General features: G+C 39.5%; 2 protein-coding genes across 7 annotated transcripts in view; both read right to left on the bottom strand.

The window, feature by feature from the left end:
• Positions 1–1,510: 1,510 nt before the first annotated feature.
• Positions 1,511–15,686, bottom strand: dpydb (dihydropyrimidine dehydrogenase b). The gene is made up of 25 exons (XM_075482332.1): positions 15,576–15,686; positions 12,322–12,432; positions 12,145–12,227; positions 10,912–10,999; positions 10,609–10,770; positions 9,919–10,115; positions 9,515–9,596; positions 9,282–9,369; positions 7,967–8,074; positions 7,327–7,496; positions 7,030–7,240; positions 6,413–6,597; positions 5,868–6,083; positions 5,586–5,750; positions 5,194–5,262; positions 5,009–5,092; positions 4,724–4,844; positions 4,464–4,583; positions 3,893–4,035; positions 3,565–3,619; positions 3,360–3,481; positions 2,970–3,119; positions 2,712–2,774; positions 2,396–2,473; positions 1,511–2,272 (listed from the first exon to the last, which is right to left on the bottom strand). The coding sequence occupies exons 1-25, from the start codon at positions 15,603–15,605 to the stop codon at positions 2,108–2,110; spliced, it is 3,066 nt and encodes a 1,021-aa protein (XP_075338447.1). The 5' UTR covers positions 15,606–15,686; the 3' UTR covers positions 1,511–2,107.
• Positions 15,687–18,282: 2,596 nt separating this feature from the next.
• odr4 (odr-4 GPCR localization factor homolog) overlaps positions 18,283–18,654 on the bottom strand; it is a 59,281-nt gene continuing 58,909 nt past the window's right edge. For all 6 annotated transcript variants that reach the window (XM_075483703.1, XM_075483704.1, XM_075483702.1 and 3 more), the window contains one exon: positions 18,283–18,393. In XM_075483703.1, the coding sequence (XP_075339818.1) occupies positions 18,323–18,393 (71 nt within the window). In that variant the 3' untranslated portion in view covers positions 18,283–18,322. The remainder of the gene's footprint in view (positions 18,394–18,654) is intronic.

Genomic DNA, 18,654 nt, shown 5'->3' with positions numbered 1-18,654 from the left:
CTCATTCAACTGTTAGCAGGAAGGTGATTGGGCTAGAAAAAATAAGTCCTTGATAATATGACATTAAAAATGTTGCTGGCTCAGATTGACTATGCCCCTTCCACCTCCGTAAAACCCTAAAAGAAGAATAAAAATTGTATTTCCCCTTTAGCATATATACATCACAAGTATACAACCTCGTGGAAGAAGCATTATATAAATCTTGTTGTTCTGCATACAGCACAAACACAGTCTCTACCACCTATCTGTAGGGACGGTCCTTCTATGAAATAAGTGGTTCTTCTTTGTTGTCACAGTACTGTATTTTACGCAAATGTCCTCTTTGCCATTAAAATGTGCTTCACTATCATGGCGCTCATTCAGGTCATAATTAGTAAAAGACAGTTGGATATGAAGAGAATACCGTAGCTTTCATTTGTTTAAATTGTATACATTTATATTATTGTATTGTTATTTCTATAAGATATTTTTCGTGTATTCAGTTTTTTTAGGAAATGGGGGGCCGATAGCAGAAAAAAAACATTGGCTAGTAATTGTTGAGAAAATCATTGAAATAGGAGCATCGACATATGTTGGAGTAAAGGACAAAGGAAATCATACAAAACTCAAAATTTTGACACTGAAATTTAGTTTCAAATAACTCCATCATAAAGATAATATGAATAAAGTCATTAATTTAAACTCATTTTTAGTATATGTACAAAGAAAGCAATGCTTTCAAAGCTGATTGGGAAAAGTTAAGCAATCAGATCAGTGTTTTTAGCAAAGGAAATTAGCTTATTATTAATTATACTTACAACCACACATAGTCACTATGAGCAAGAAAAATGTGATTTTCCCTTATATTCATAAGTTTAATTTAGGGAAATATTTACAAATCATTTTAAAGGACATCTTTTGTACAGAAATGTAATATTTTAACACAAACCTAAGCAACCTTTTCTCTGCTAATTTCTTCAACTGTTTCGCTAAAGCTGTTTTCCATCTACTACAGATTAAAGAATGGTACATGGAATTTTCTAACGAATACTGCTTACTATTTTAATTCCCATAGCATTAATCGGTAGTGGAAGAAACACTAAGACCCAGTTATTATCAAGAAAATTCACTAGCTTAAATTCTGTGCAAATGTAGTATTCTTAGTACCATGTGACTGATTCAGACCACACTGAAAAACAACTGATTTAATTACTTAATGTAAAATGGGTCATTCAGCACAATTTTATTATAAAGTATTTGATTAGAAAGAATCACCCAGATTTCAATGTACATTCAACTGTCAGTGGTGACGAAAATTGCTTTTTTCTTGTTTTAAAAGTTATGTCAATGATGATCTAAATATCCTCGAGCAAGTAGAGCGTGCTATGTCGTGTAAATGATTCACCTGTCAGATAAGTGTTGTGGTTTCGAAACATAAAGTAGTCGTATTGAAGTCTGATCTTTAAAAGTAAGATGGATAGCAAATAACTATTTGAACAAAAAAAAACAATAAAATGAGACATTTTGCACAATGATTTATTCTCATTTTATACTTCAGTAAAATTGACTTGAATTAGCTGCGTGTTATATCATTTCAACGTAGGTAAAGGATAGCTCAAACACAGAAGCGTCCTGCGTCTGTCAGTATGTAATCACCACATGAATCCTCTGAGTTTGCACTCTGGTGTACAGTACAATGGTTTGCCACATCAGAGGAGCTCTATTTAAATCATAGACCATATTAGAGATGAAATCCTTACATGAATATGTGGATTAAGCCATTAACAGCCTTTTAATTTGCAGTCATGTTGACAAGGTCATAACCACAATGCCACTTTGACCGACATTCTTTTACTCAGAACAATTAGATTATTAATACATTGGTGCTCCAGTTTTATTACTGATGTCATTAATACACATCGAGGTTACTGTATATTTACCATAAATTAATTTACTCCAAACTCCGCTGCCTTCTCCATAAAAAGGACAAACATGTTGGCATGTCTTCGTTTCATATCTTTTTTAACACTCCTGGATCACTGGGTTTAAGCAGTTTAGAGAAAGCAACTTTCACAATGTCTCATCTCTACTGTTACAAAAGTGGAAAGCATTGGTCTTCTTTATCCCTTTAGCAGACAGGACTAATGGGAATACCCCTCTTGGGTTCGTGAGGCGTTGTCCTCTTAACCATCTTTATGCAGTCTATGATTGGACAGACACTGAGGCAAAGAGTGCAGCCCGTACAGTTGTCAGTCACGAGGGGAAGGTGGGTCTCTGGGTCAAACTCTATGGCCTGGGCAGAAGGTTAGACAGTCATGTTGCAGATGATCAACATTCAGAATAACTTTAGAAAATAGAGCCAAAGACAACTGCTGAAGGGAAAAGATCATTTTCTCCATGTAACGGACACACATACCTGGTATCCAGAATCATTGCAGGTCATGTAGCATTTACCACAGTTGATACACATTTCTTCATCTATCAGAGCCTGGACCTGAGAACACAAGAATAAATTAATTAATGTACCAGTGAATAACTTGCTTCTTTTTTGATCTGATAGAAATGACTTTGCTGGACATATTGTGACAACATCAGAAGCCAAAAACTTATATGAAGAATGTCAAGAATATCCTAAAAATGTTTTTCTATCTGTTCATTAGTCTTACTTCGGATGTACCTTTATAATCATCAGAATATACACTGATCGCTGCATGTGAGTAAGAACTGTGTACCTGCTCTATGTTGTCAAGCTCCTGGTATGCTCCAATGTATCGCAAGGCTCTGGCTATCACATCCTGCAAACACAAAGAAAAAACAATTGTGTTAGAAAAATATCATACGGTTATACCATAAGAAAAGAAGTCCTGTGTGCAAGAATGAACCGATTTCAGCGACTATGAGCCTCATTGGGAGAATTTTCTTAACAACTTGTTTAGCAGAACAAATCCTCATTAGTCATAGAGAGTGGTGCGTATGAGCGAGCACCACACCTTGACAGCAGGAACAGGTTTTTTTGGTGTGTTGTTACGACTGTCGTTGGCCTGCACCACATCGGTTTTACCAGCATCTCTGAGCTGTTTCTTGTAGTTTGCGATGGCGTCATTCTTCTCCCGGAGGTATGGACCAAAGCTCGGGAGGCTCTGTGCACACACACATTCACACACACACACACACACACACACACACACACACACACACACACACACACACACACACACACACACACACATACATACATGGTAAGGAAAAACATCGACCATTCAGAGTACTCAGACTAAATTATGGTACTAATGCTTTCAGCTAAACTACAATAAATGAGTAACACACATCATCAATCCCATTGTGGAAAGAATCCCATTAATATTAGAATTATGCTGTACCTTCCCAACCAAGTCTCCCAGTTTGGGAACTGGTTTTCCTTTCTGGTGTCTTTCAGTTGGAGGAGATTGACCGTCCCAGTCTTTCAGCTCCAGGCTCTTCAGGTACAACAGGGCCTTCAGACCTAAACATGTATTTATGTCATTATTGATGGCACAATCATTAAATTTAATAGTGATAAAACTGTATCGAAACACAGTTACATACCCAAACAGTAATCCTCAATCACAGTGAAGTCCTGGTTCTGAACTGCACTACACACCTGTTGTAATCAGAGGTAAAAATAATTAGCTGCAAAATTTGCTCTCTGCAACCAACTAAATAAGTCCCATCTTTCCCCAAGCAATCGTGGCAATGAGAAACACAAGAGGCCAGCTTTAGAAGCAATGTTTAGTTTGTCCCTTCTGGGCTAACAGAATGAGTCAGTTTTTTAGTCTATTTTGACTAAGGTATTGTTTTAAATTGATAAACATGTGGGGATCAATCTCACTACAGGTCATTACAACAAAATGATTGACAGTGACTCTGTTATCACCTGTAGCACTGAGGCCCCCGCATGGAGAAACTGCAGTCCGGACTCTGCTGAGTCAATACCTCCGGTGGCCAGAACAGGGAAACCAGGGATCGCCTTGGCGATTGCTGACACTGCTCTGAGCGCGATGGGTCTGATGGCATTACCTGAGCACATCAATATTTTGTAAGTTTACTTAAGTACTCTATTTTACTGCACTCTTTGCACAGACAGCACCAAATGAGTGCTGTCAAGGGATTGATGTCTTTAATTCTGATTAATCACCGGACCCTGTGTTGCTGAAACTGATTTTTTTGCAGTTTAATCACAAATGTATTCAAATCTAGAATTAGTTCAGAATATTTCCGAATGAAAGGTTTTTAAATCCAAAATCTGAATGTGATATGACCTGCTGAGCCTTCCCCTTTAAGAGGGTGGTACCCTGGTTAATGTGGATGTGATTTGTTTTAGGAGGTTGAAAACTAAACTCACCTTTTCAACAATTATATAGTGATACATCATGTTATCATTCATTGTTCTGCATGGCATTCTATTTTGTTTTTTATTGTGTGACATTTTTCGCATGTGTACTTACCGGACATTCCTCCGTATGTGGTGCGCTTGGCAGCACCAACACTTGGCCAGGGAGAGCCGTCAGCCTTCAGTCCCATCAAACCTGAGACTGTGTTGGTGGCTGTGACTCCATCTGCTCCACCTGTAACACAAAACCATATGTGTAAGCACAAACAGCTGACAGATGTTCTTTATTTCCAATTCTGTGCAGAATGCACGGTGCAATAACAAAACAACAAAAGCAATGACAATGGGGGAAGTGAGAAAGTGAAATGTTGTCACCTTCATGGGCAGCTTTGGCGATGTCAACAACATTGGTAACATTTGGTGTCAATTTAGCAAAAAACGGAATGGAAACGGCTGCACGCACCCATCGGCATATGTTACGCACCAACACTGGGTCCTAATGACACAATAAACACATTGGGTTCTCATCTATTTACTGATGATAGATTATGTTACAGTAGTGTGTGCATTAAGGATGTGCAAAAGGAAGAATGCCTCTTATATGAATATATAATATAATATTAAAAAAAGACTAAAAAATCTAGTCAGTATTGTTTGTACTTGTCCACAGGCCAGTCCCATGCCCCTCTCTCCCATCCCATGAGGACAAGACAGGTTCAGCTCCAACGCATCTGCTCCTGACTCCTAAACACACATATTTTCTCATTTTCACCTTCACTTAACAATGTCACAAGTCATATTTTGTGAAATGTATGTTTTCTTTACTGAGACGTGTCTTGCCTCACCTCAGCCATCTTGGCTATCTCTGTCCAGTCTTCCTTGTTGTAACTGCACATTATACTCGAAATCACCACCTGACAGATAAAGAGGAAAGCATTTCATTCTAAATATCTAAACCTATTTCCAACATCTTCTGGACTTTTCAAAGAAAGTGTATTCACACACTGATGTAATAACACACACACACACACTGTTGTGTCGAGAGACTGCGATTGCAAAGAATTAAACATAATTAAGAAAAAAAAAGAATTAAACGAGAATTAAGGTGAATCCAAGTAAAACAAACAATGGAATAAATAATGTTATGCACAGATTTTGCACTTAGTTTGAGCACTCAGTAAGATAATCAAACAACAAATATTATACTTAGGGCCACGACATGTGATGTCTAACTAACATTATTAGGGAAGTCTTTCTTCAGCTCAGCAACTGACTGACACCAGTAGGCTGCTGTCTTCTCACTAATGAGCTCAATGTTGAGGAAGGAGCCCTGGCCAGGTCCATGCAAATGGGATGAGGTGGTACCACGCACAATACGAGGAGACACGTTGGTCACCAGGTCCTGCAGAAACGCAATTAAATAGACCATTAAGGTGGACACCAATAGTTTGGTTTCAAAATATTTTGAAATCTTACAGAGTAACTAACTGAATGCTCACATTGTTTGTCTGTTCTGTACCTTGTTAAGTCCAAAAGTCTTGGTCAGAGCGAAGCCCCATCCTTGTTCAAAAGCTCTTCTGATCATCGCTGTGCTGGTGGTGGGAGGAGCAGAGGCCAGGCCAAATGGGTTTGGAAACTTTATTCCACAAACCTCGACACTGATGTCCACCTGATCTATCGCACTGTGGAACAATGGCAGTTTGGGGACTGTGTCCACTGTCTGTCCATGCAGAGACTAAAAGTAATGGAGAGAGAACATACATCTTATGTTATTTCATTTATATTACATCACTAATATAACATTGTTTGGGCGTAAGCCTGAGTTGAACTTATGGTCACTAACTCCAGAAGCTAAGTTTCTAGTTCCTACCACATATTAACACATCACAGTATGACACAATAACAACTACAAGGTAAACACAGCGAACATCCTTCAGCCAAGGGAGATTTTCAAGCTACAACATCATTAACAATTTAATGCACAGATGAAAAAGATCTGTTCAGATCCCTGACTTTTAATATTGCAGTGAATGCTAAAAGGGGAGATGATGTTGCCAGATTTACCTGTATGTATCTATGAATGTGCCATGAGGCTTGTTTGCCATCATTCACCGACTCCACTGTGGTGTTTGCCAAACCAGCAATGTCTCCTCCTGCAAACACCCAGGGCTCACTGGTCTGCATTGTGTCTGTGTTCACATCTGGAGTGCCCCAGCGGGACAGCTTCACAGGAGCCATAGCTTCAGTGACTATGCAAACACAAACAAACAGTCATTGTCTTTCATCAGTCTGTTGCACCCCTACAGAACTGGAAAGGCTGAAGTTTGAATTTTGGTGTGTGAGAGTGCAAATTTTTAGTATATTGTCAAAGGTTTTTTCCATAAACTGTCAGAATTTGTTGCAACAAAAAGTAATTACATCACTTTTGTTTACAATCTCATGCTAGATAAACAAACTAAAAGAAACACAAACAAAAAATTGTTTTACACTATATTTATAGAATATTGGTGTTTTTGGGAGGAAAAAGTATTCGATACACACATAAAAGTGAGAAATTAAATCAGAAAATAGACACAAGTCAAGAGAAGACAAAGACTAACGACATGTGAAAATGTTTTAAGGTTAACTCAGTTTTGTAAAAGTAGAGCAAAAGTCTGCTACTCAGATGATTGCTGACTTACCTTGCGGCTCGTTCAGCATGGACCCAAAAGCGCTGATGATGTAATCAGCCTTCAGCCTGACAATCTGGTCCTCATCTTCCAGCCAATCGCCTTCCATGGTCTGCTCGGTGCGACAGAACTGTAACGCAGCAACCCGCCCGTTCTTCATGATGACCTCACGAGGTGACAGGAAGGGCAGGAACTCACACTGCTCCTCCTTAGCCAACTCCATCTGACAGAAAATGAGTAACACATGTACCCATCAGTTTATCCAACCGTCTATACTACATCTATCCATCTGACCCACCCCCATCATACCTCCTCAGGAACAGCTCTGATATTTGTGAATCCCTTCCTAAAGCAGACGTACACTCTCTTGGCTCCACAGCGAAGAGCTGATGTAGCGCAGTCGAAGGCAGTATCACCAGCCCCCAAAACTATGACCACTCCCCTTAACTCTGGGAGAGAAGAGCGACACTGGCACATGCCTAGACAGTTGGAAAGACAAAACACTGTAAGACTGCCTCAAACTAACAGGCACTGCATGTATTTACCTCACACCTCTATCTATTCTTATAATATATTTGAACAAACCCACTTCCTGTCCTAGTTTTATCCTCGGCACCTACGTACGTGTTGTATGTAGGGGTTTCACTTAATAACGAAGGAGAAATTTAATTCATGGATTTCCTTTGCTAAGCCACCTTTGATGAATTGGTATAATATGAATACAGTTATAATGAATTGGATTTAATTGGATTATAAATGGTTGTAACTGGGCTTTATCATTAAAGTGTCTTGAAATGACTTTTGTTGTGTATTAGGGGTATGAAAATAAATTGAACTGAACTTGAATTGATTATTTAGGTCGGGTTAAGTGTGATGCCACCAGCAATAAACAACAACTACATAATGGGACCGCCATTCCTCCTTTCGGCTGATGTTTTCCATGCAGTACCTTTCTTGCTGGCAGAAGCCACCAGAGGCAGAAAGTCTTTAGAAGTGAAGAAGCCTTGATCCACAGTTAAACCCTGGAAGATTTTAGCTCTGTTGGCCTGGGGGAGACCTGGAGTAACACATAAATTACACAAATTGACTGACAGAAACACACATGCATACACATTTGCATAAAAAATGCAAGACTGTTAAAGACAGTGTAACTTTGCACACTCCACAAGGCTCATCCAGAGATAAGAAGAAGTTAGCTTGCATAGTCTGATACAAAGACATTTTTTCCTTCTCCTGTGTTTGGGTGTAATATGACATGCACTGAAACTGTAAGTCAGAGCTACACTCTGACACCGGTGCTCTGGGTTGAAGTCTTGCTCTCTCTTGTACAAGAACTATTCAATAAACCTGCCTGAGTGCTTTTCACCTTAACAGTGCTTGGATAATCATTATTATTTTTTCCACCACAATCTTGGTGTTGTGGGCAGGACCCTCGACTGGTCGAACCAGGGTCTTGGCCAACCTGGAACAAAGGCTCCAGCCTCCTACTTGTAGCCCTTTTGAGAAGGTAGGACTGCTCGTCGGCTCCACGGTCACCAGCGCTGGGATCCACAAACTCAATAAGACCACCGTTCTCTGGTGAAGCACTCATTCAGTAAAATAAACTAAAATCAGGTATAGAGGTGAAGATATGTTTCTACTCTGGGGAATAATAGGGCAGTGAGCTGAGATTTCTTTGGAACCAGGTAAAAGACCTTTAAAGGAAAATAAAGGCCCTTCTTTAACTTGCGTAGTATTTAGAGGCAAAGCAGCCAGTGGAGCTGATTCACTGGATTCTGTAGAAGGCATTTTTAAAAATGGGAATAGGTTCAGTCACTGTGCCCAATCCCTATTCCAATTTGTTTCAAATTCCATCAGATGCACAGTTTTTCTCAGTTGTTGACTTGTCCAATGCATTTGTCTCTGTCCCTGATCACCCTGACAGCCAGTTTTGGTTTGCTTTTGAGTTTGAAGGGAGATCTTGGACTTTCACCCGGTTATGCCAGGGGTACTGTGAAAGTCCCACTCTTTATAACGCTTATTCATAACCGCTCATTTTTCTGCTAAATTGGACCCCGTGGCTGCTGGTCTTCCCGGCTTCTTCTGGGCAGTAGCAGCTGCAGAGAAGGCTGTTCTGGCCTCATGTGACATTGTAGGTTATACTGATTTGACGGTTTTGGTTCCCCATTCTGTTGCTACTGGAGCAGAAAACCTGTCAGGCAACCTCCCAGACAGACTTTATAAGAGTCATACTAAACGGGATCAAACTGACAAGTGAAACTCACCAATTCCAATGAAGACAGCCTTATATCCTTCCTCCTTCAGGGACTTCAGAGTCATTCCATGAACGCCTAAACCTTTCTCACAAATTACCTGCTCACACCAGAGCAAACACACAGATATATTAATAGAAATGTAAAGATGTAAAAACGTTTGCAACAATTATTATAGTGTCTAACTTTAGGAGGCCTCAAATACTATTTTAAAGATTTTTGTCCTGAGGTGCCGCAGTTAATACCTTGACTCCCAGGTCCTTCATCAAGTCAATTTCAAACTGGACGACCTCGTATGGAAGCCGGAACTGAGGGATTTCTGCTGTGCTGCATCAAAAAACAGAGAATTTTGAATGTAGGAGTTTGTTTTTCCTTTTATCAGTGTTTTTGACAGTCCCACTCATCTCTCCTCATATCGTCTTGATTTTCTAAATTCAATAAGGTTTATGGAATAGCCATAATCTCAAACTCCATCTTTGATATTATCTCACAGATTTCTCAGAAATTACTGAGCAATTCCTGAGTAACTGTATAGTATAGGTGGTGATGGCAACTAATGACATATAGCTCAATTATGGCAGTGATGCAGTTTAGATATTAATATAAAAAAATGTACTTTAAAGTGATGAATAGCCTAATTACATGATACCTCAAACCCCCGGTGTATTTCTGCTTCTCATATATTGTAATATTATCATATCCAAGACGGGCCAGGAAAGAGGCACAACTGACAGATGCTGGACCACAGCCAATCAGAGCGATAGGGGCATGGTAAGACTCTGGCATCTCATTGGCTGGGGGCAGTTCAGGATTCCTGATTTGAGGGATTCCCATTTTACTGAACACCTGTAAAACACACACACACACACACACACAAGCACATTTCAAATGACAGTTTACATGTGCTTTTACAGTATAGAGGCTTTTAAATTCATTAAAACAAATCTGCTGATAAAGACCATGTGTTGTGGTTAAAAAAGCTGGTAAGTGGCAGTGTGGTTAAACATAGGTTAAAAAAAGAATGCATTATTTGGCAAGACCAAAGCTCTATCTTGCCCACTTAACCTGTACACAAATGTAAGAGGTTCTTCCTTTGCCTGTGCTCTAACTCTCCACCTAAGTTAATTCAATTCAGGTTGGTAGTTTTTGTACAATCCTGCTGACAAATAAACACTGAAGACATGCCTCAGCCTGTGCTCTAACCTCAGCAACTAGGATATAATGACGTATATCAGCTTATAAATTAAATGATGGTAGTAAATCATTATCTGTAAATCATTGCAGATTCACAACTGAGGCATTTCAGCAGGTGATGGTTAATGTATCATATGGAAACTACCTCAGTAGCAAACTGCTGTAACCCTCCGATGTTAATGGGTCCTTCTTCAGTGGCATACAGGTTGCAGCCCCCAACACACAGCTCCGACGTGGGGCAAACCATCCCACAGGTCAACCCTAGAGGGTTGTCAGATAGAATGGCCCGTGCTGCCCCATAGTAGTTCTGACAAATGCAAAAAAACCACACAAAAACACATTTTTTTTAACTAGTTCTCCTTACTTCAACATCTGACATCAGAAGAATTCTCTGAAGTATTCTATTCTATACTGGCAAGTTAGACTGAGTGTGTGATCTTTGCTGCACCTTGTTAGAGATGCTTGTGATAAATGTTTTGATGTCCAGATTGGTCGGGCAGCTCTTCTGACAGGGAGCATCAGCACATTTTAGACACCTAAACACAGATTTTTCTGATTAACCAAGTTAAATGAAACATACCCACAAATATCAGAGCAACCAAAACCTTTTTCTTCCTTTATTAGAGCACGGCAAAGACAAAAGTATCTAAATTATATAACTAGAAGCTAAAGCAGTGACGATGATCATTTCACATAATTGTCTGTATTCCACAGCTGTCGATAAGAATATTAAAACTGGTCAAACTGTGGTAAAATAAACAATTCACCGTTCTTCTGTAGAGCAAATGAATGTTACATAATTCTATTCAACTCAATCTTTGCAAATTTAGTTGAATAGAATTCAACTAAATTTTCTTTAGATCCAAGATATTCCAAGACCTTTAAATGTATTTCTGTGAGTATTCAATGTGTCTGAAAACTTCTAAAGACACAAAAATGCCCGGCGGAGTTAAAAAGTAAAAATTCCCCAAGGGTGCAGCCCAAATAAATGTCATTGTATGTCACAGGCGCTCTGAACTCAATGCTAATATGCACAAATAAGAAACAGAAATGACACTTTTAGTCACAAGTAGATCTGGGATGGAGTTAAGAGAGCGCCTGTAGCATTCAAATTCCTAAGGAAAAGTAAAGCTTTTAAAGTAAAGTAGAGTAAAGTAAAGAGCTTATTTTATTTTCACTTATCTAGTGATCAAAATGGTCCCATAGCCCTGACTGAAGATGTAGATGACCAATACTACCAGATCTCTTAAAGAAAAGGGGAACCTTTTCTTAACTTAGCAAACCAGAGGAGTAAGGTCAGAGGGAGGGACTGGGATTGGGCCTATAGAGGAACTCCTACCCACCCACACACACCTACACACACTCATAGACAAAGTCTACAAAACTTGGCAAGTTCAGCTTATTTTCCTACATAAATCTTTTTTAAAAAATCATTTGTGCAATGAATTTGCAGCCGACTGAATATAAAATAATCGCTTTTACTTTTACAAGACCGTTGTCCAAGCTTGGTGTATCGACTGAAAAATGACGGGGCCGAAATACATGTGACAATACCATGTAGCTGCTGTCTCATAACAGTGGATTCCTATCACTAATGCTGCTGCTCCAGAAAAATTAAAAGATTTTGTTGTGTTTACATGTATTAGTTATTCTGAACACAAGCCAAGCTGTTCAGTAATACCTGAGTGCTTCTCGCAGAGCTCCTCGCTCACTCAGCGTTGTGTGCTTGATGTCGTCAAAGTTGTTTTCTAACTTCACACAGGACTGAAAGAAAGGGTACAATAGGGACTGACGTACTGGTGCATTCATCTGACACCTTTGATCAAAGCTAAGATGTGTGTTTTTGCTTGTGTCTTACATCACAGCTCCTTTCAGGGTTTCTCTTCCAATGTTTCTTCTCCTTCTTCTTACTTGCTGTGGACATGACCTGAGCGTGACTCTTCACCCTTGGGTTTAGAGCCAAGATGCTCTGAAAAGAAAAACAAGGCAACTTAGTTCAGCATGTGAGAGGAAAATGCTAGTTAGACTCTAATTGAGCTTGCAAATCATTTTATTTCCTATACTAATAAGATACACTATATTGCCAAAAGTATTCACTCATCCATCCAAATAATTAAATTCAGGCGTTCCAATCACTTCCATGGCCACAGGTGCATAATAATGTATATAATGTAATATGTATGTAATTCAAGCACCACGGCATGCAGACTGCTTCTACAAACATTTGTGAAAGAATGGTTCGCTCTCCGGAGCTCAGTGAATTCCAGCATGGTACCGTGATAAGATGCCACCTGTGCAGTACAGTTGTGAAATTACCTCGCTACTATATATTCCACAGTCAACTGTCAGTGGTATCATAACAAAGTGGAAGCGACTGGGAACAACAGCATCTCAGCCACGAAGTGACAGGCCACGTAAAATGACAGAGTCAGCGGGGTCAGCGGATGCTGAGGCGCATAGTGTGCAGAGGTCGCCAACTTTCTGCAGGGTCAGTCGCTGCAGACCTCCAAACTTCACGTGGCCTTCAGATTAGCTCAAGAACAGTGCGCAGAGAGCTTCATGGAATGGGTTTCCATGGCCGAGCAGCTGCATCCAAGCCATACATCACCGAGCGCAATGCAAAGCGTCAGATGCAGTGGTGTAAAGCACGCTGCCACTGGACTCTAGAGCAGTGGAGACGCGTTCTCTGGAGTGAAGAATCACGCTTCTCCATCTGGCAATCTGATGGACGAGTCTGGGGTTGGCGGTTGCCAGGAGAACAATACTTGTCTGACTGCATTGTACTAAGTGTAAAGATTGGTCTGGCGTTGTTTTTCAGGAGCTGGGCTCCAACATCAGCCTTTTTATGTAGTTTTTATGTAGAAGCTTCGCTCCACTGTCTGTTTCGTTGAATGACTTGCTGGTATCAATTGTATGTTTTGCCTTTAAGTCATATTTTAGACTGGAACTACTACGGTGATGAAACAATTCAACTTGGCAGTGTTTACAGGTGACTTTGGTTCTGTCGACTCCGCCGTCTGGATGAAGTTTAAAATGAAAATGGCCAAGTTAAAGTTCCGTACCCTTCTCCATGTTTGGTGGATTCGCCAATTACCTTCTTTTCTGGTTCCACAGCAGACAGCAACAGACTTTTACAAAATAAAAGCCTGTGAGCAACAGACTTTTACGATAATTAAATGAATAATAATATAGGGGTGGTCCGTGGCATAGTGGGTTGAGCAGGCGCCCCATGTACAGAGGCTACAGTCCTCGCTGCAGCTGGCCCCGGTTCGAGTCCCGCATCGGACGGCCCTGTGCTGTGTGTCGTTCCCCCTCTCTCTGCCCCCTGTCTCTTTGAACTTTCCTATCCATTAAAGGCACAAAAGCGCCCCCCCCCACCCCCCCCCCAAAAAAAAACTGTGTTAATGCGCAATAAAATATTTATTGGTTTTATATAAATATATGCTTACATACACTCACACACACACATATATATAAAGGTGGTAAACACCTGGTGTTATCTTTCTTTACAGCGCACACACGAGATTTGCTGGTAAAACCAAAGAAATTGTGGAACATTCTGTGAAGTCTGGTTGTTTGGAAGGGGAAGTTCAAGATAAGATAATGATAAACTGCCAGGTCAAGGTTATGTGACCTGCTGCAATAATGCATAACAACGGAAGTCAAAAAACACAACATTTCCATTGCAAGTTTACTCAGACATTGATTTACACTCTTCTCCACTCATGTCATGTTAATTTGGTTAGCTCTCGGAATCTCGTGAGTTTCATGTGAAACTGTTGCTCCACCTCCGCACGTGCACAACGGAATCTCTGCTCTGGAAATGTGCCACTTTTCCGCACAACATATGGCTTATTACATAAAGCCATAAAATCATGTTAGGATCACACAATAGGACTTTGAACTTGCTGTAACATGCAACAGTGGCAGAACTGCATGCTCCTTGAGACAGTAAAGGGTTTTCAGCTGATCTCATATCCCACAAGGTGCTGACATTATCTGTATGTGTACCTTTAATAGCCAACTCGCTTATCTAGTCACTGTTAGCAAGCGTTCGTGTTAAAAGCTGATCATAGCTTGATTAATTTATCCCAACTAATTTATTAGCTTGTCCACCTGTTAGGCAATATTTAAAAAATTAAAGAATATTTAGAGGTTAGTGTGTCCTAAAACTGTTTATATGACTAAAAAAACACACATGCTGTTCCAGTGTAATAAAGGATTCATTTTAAGACTGCAGACCTGGACAAAACCCAGCCAGCAGAGGCTGATTTAAACATAGCATTTACTCCAAGTAATCTGGAGCCTTCTTTTCCATATGCTGACATGATCACGGTTATTTTGTTTCTGGCTTAGAAAGCTCCTTCCAGACATAACAAGGCTATGCACTGTTTTCACAGGCTGAGAAGTTCTGATGTGATGAGAAAACTAATGATCTAAATAATTGGAGTGCCCCCTTTCATGCTAATCCTTCAAAGCCATTTGAAATCTCTGTCTGTCTGCAAGCCTTTGGAGTTTATATAACTAATGACTAACGAATGCACCACTGTTTCAGCATTTGAAATGGATGAGACTTAATGTGAATATTGTCACTTTTTTCTGTTAAAATGACTAATTAGTCATTAGAACTTTTTTTTTTTTATCACTCCAACATAAAAGTAAAAGTAGAGCAAAGTAACTCCTTGTATGGCCACAGATTAGACTTTTGTATCGCATGGCTGAGGCTAATCCCCAAATCCTGATTTGTACTTTTAAAAATTCTTATATTACGTTAATTTACAGTGACATTGTTGTACTGTACTTTTTTTTTTTTCGATCAGGTGCACATAGCACAGATTCAGATTATGTTTAACACTGTTGTGCAACTATAGAAACTCAGCAAACACAATCATGCATATAGATTTAAGTCCCATCAAGGTCCCATAATAAATAAAAGTAAGCACTCAGAATTGGCTTAATTTTCAGTGCATATCAACAAGCCAAATGTCAGCATACAGACATGCATGTCCTGTGAGTTTGAAGCAAACCATCCTCTGCAAAAGTTTATTAGAATGTCAAACAAATAATTTCATTTAAAAAAAATCCTGTTCAGGCATAAATGCAAAAATGTACCTCAATGTCTGGAAGATCTTTACTCAACATGATGTCTCAGACGAGCTTCGTGATCAAGTTTCAATTGTTTTATGAAAGTCAGGAAAAGACGCGTCAGTGTCCGGTGTTTTAGATCAACTGGTGTCAAATCAACTGGTGAAATTCTTATAAGTGAGACCGTTGTTTCCAGGCAATAGGTGACCGCATAGGTGCCTGATCAAAACACAGCGAAAGTAAATAAACCGTCCGTAAAATGCTCCTTTTGCCTCTATTAAAGTGTGTCACAAATATAGTCATTAATCATTCATTTAACAGAGGAAAATGTTGTTGTGACAGTCGCAACTTACTATAGACGGAGTTACTGTGTGTATATTGTTTTTTTTTTTACATATATTAAAATATTTTGTGAAATGCTCTGCTCTCTCTTTTAAGCCCATATTTTGAAGCTCCATTTTTTTTTTCGTGGTTTGATGTGTGTCATTTTGATGTGTAAAAATGAACATGCAAGGAAGAAGAAAATTCCTCCTTCAGATTGTACGCAGAGTTTCTACACTACAACATGGAAAAAAGAAAGTTACCTGTGGAAAAATAACTAAAAACCTGAAACCTCTGCACTGTATCAGTGGATGAGACTCACTGTCTAGGTTGGCAGACTCGAGTCGACTCTTGACCGCTCAGATTTGACCACCGTTATTCTAATATGCACCCTGAGTCTCCAGCCTAATGAATCCAAAATGACGGGGAATTATTTTTAACATAAGACGTCTGAAAGTTTAATGAATCTTTTTTTAAGACTACAATGAAAAAAAAAAAAGGGTTGTTGTGTTTATGGTTAAGAAGGAGGACATTTATCATCTAAAGAAACAATCACATGTTTATTTTCTGGTTCGTTGACGAAGGGTCCTGATAAGCCACGCCTACGTCACATCTGACTCCGAATGGCTGGTCTCACCATTTGACCATAACACCAGCTGATCTCACATTTGGATTATAACACTGATCCTAATGGTGGGACTGCCTCCTCCCAAGTGCAAGTCTGTGAGAGTTTATCATCCACCCACTCCACTCTCCCCATCCAAGTTGGGGTCTAGTCCAATAGTCCATTTGCTCAAGAACCTTCCTAATTGAGTGAAATGGCCAAAAGTAGCAGGCGAGATATTCTTGCTTCCTTAACTATCACCTTTGACATAGGATACACTGGACTAACATTTGTGAAAGATAGGAGATAGTTCCGTCCCACAATTATTTGCGGTAACAATATTATCTTTAATTAAATTAAAAGAAAAAGCCTCTTATCAGAAAGGGAGATCACATAAATAACATCAGTCTATATGGCATAATTTGCATGTACCAATTTGATAAGATTGCAATAAACGAAGCATAAAAGCCCTTTTTGTAGAATATTTATTGAACATGTGTAGTTCCAGTGGTGCAGACACACACCAGCTTAGTGTAAGAGTGGTCGGATTCTCATTGCAGAGTGTTTGTCTTCTCCTGAGTGTTTGTCTTCTCCTGACCCATGATGTTTTGCATGAGGTCAACGAAAAAGAGTTTACAAAAAGACATCGGTCACTCACTTCTCGACCGGACCCTTGGTTCTTTCCCATACCAACCCGTTGATAAGGTGAACTGACAGGCGGTGCCGTTATCACTCTATGGGGGTGAAGGTTCAGAAGGGAGCACATGTCTGAGTGCATTGCACTTGATCTCCGGTTAAGTCAAGCAGCGACTGCCACAAATTGGCGCGTTCAAACTCCACCACCCTGTACAAATTTCGTGTGTATGCATTATAATAAATCTGATCGTAATCTTAATCTTAAAAATGAAGGGGAAGTGGAGCCCTTCAAGCCTTTTTTGTACTGTACATAAATGTGTGTTCGACCCCTTCCTTCCTGATTAAACTTTTGCACTTTTCTCCTCTTCTGCACGGACACAACAGTTCAATCAAAACAATTATTACAAATAATCAAAAATGACCAAAACAAAGAAAAGCAACAAATTGTGATGTTTTGTCACATAGTTGATGGCTAATCTTATATGAGCAGACTTAGATTGCGTGACAAATCATTTTATTCATCCATCATCTAGATCCACTCCATATTAGAGGACCATGAGCTAATCATGTCAGATGTTTTTTTTCCTCTGTGTGGTTTAATCCTTACCAAAAAAAAAATTGTCATTTATAAACCCTTCAGTTGTGAAAATGAAAGCTCCCAACAAATGATCTCAGATAAATTATATGAAATAAAAAGTAAAACACACTCTTTTGAACTGAATACACTGTGTAACTTTGCATTTCAGTGGGTATTTTACATCAAAGTGCTCGCAGGCTCCTGCGTTGTTCCACTCATCTCGACTACAGCACCTGCCACACAATACCCACAGCTGAGTGTTTTCATAGTCGTCTCCAGGCTTGGGTTGTTGCCATAAGTTATGGGGCAAGCTGCACTGAAGGGGAACCTGGAGCTGACCTGCAGAGGTCAGGATGCGAAAAGAGTATCTTTGATCAAGTATCAGATAAGTGATCACTGGCTCTTGGCTCAAAGTGGATATTTCTGACAGTCAACTTGTGTATAGTCTACACATATGTTTGCTTTCTAGATTATAATAATCTAAATTCAGGATTTTTTTGTCAGCTTTGGCAGGGACATTAACGCTGCTCCTTTTATTCCTTTTCATTAGTCAATTTCTTATTTACGATTCAACCAACAAACAGTTTGCAGAAATGTGCAAAACAAAATACTTTATTGTGGTGAGCGGAGTACGTCTCAGACGTCACTGAGATACAGCATTGAGGCAGCAGTGGCAAGCAGGGCGGCAGCAGTAGCCATGGCAACACCTAAAAAAAGGAGAAGAAGAATTTTTAGATGAAATTTAAAAAAATACTACATGTTTCTGGCAATAGATTCCCTCAACTCTCACTGCCACTTAGTTTTATAGTTTAAATCTTACAAAATTAAAAAACACATCACTCTTATTTGGCAAAATAAAAAACATATTTGTCACATTATGAGAAGTACAGCACTGTACTGTTTTTTTTTGCCAGGAAAACAGAAAATAGGTGCAAACACATTCCAACCATCTTGAAAGGCAATAATTG

This window comes from Odontesthes bonariensis, chromosome 14, assembly GCF_027942865.1.
Source record: "Odontesthes bonariensis isolate fOdoBon6 chromosome 14, fOdoBon6.hap1, whole genome shotgun sequence".
Classification (NCBI taxonomy): domain Eukaryota; kingdom Metazoa; phylum Chordata; class Actinopteri; order Atheriniformes; family Atherinopsidae; genus Odontesthes; species Odontesthes bonariensis.
This window is presented reverse-complemented; position numbering and strand designations above follow the sequence as displayed.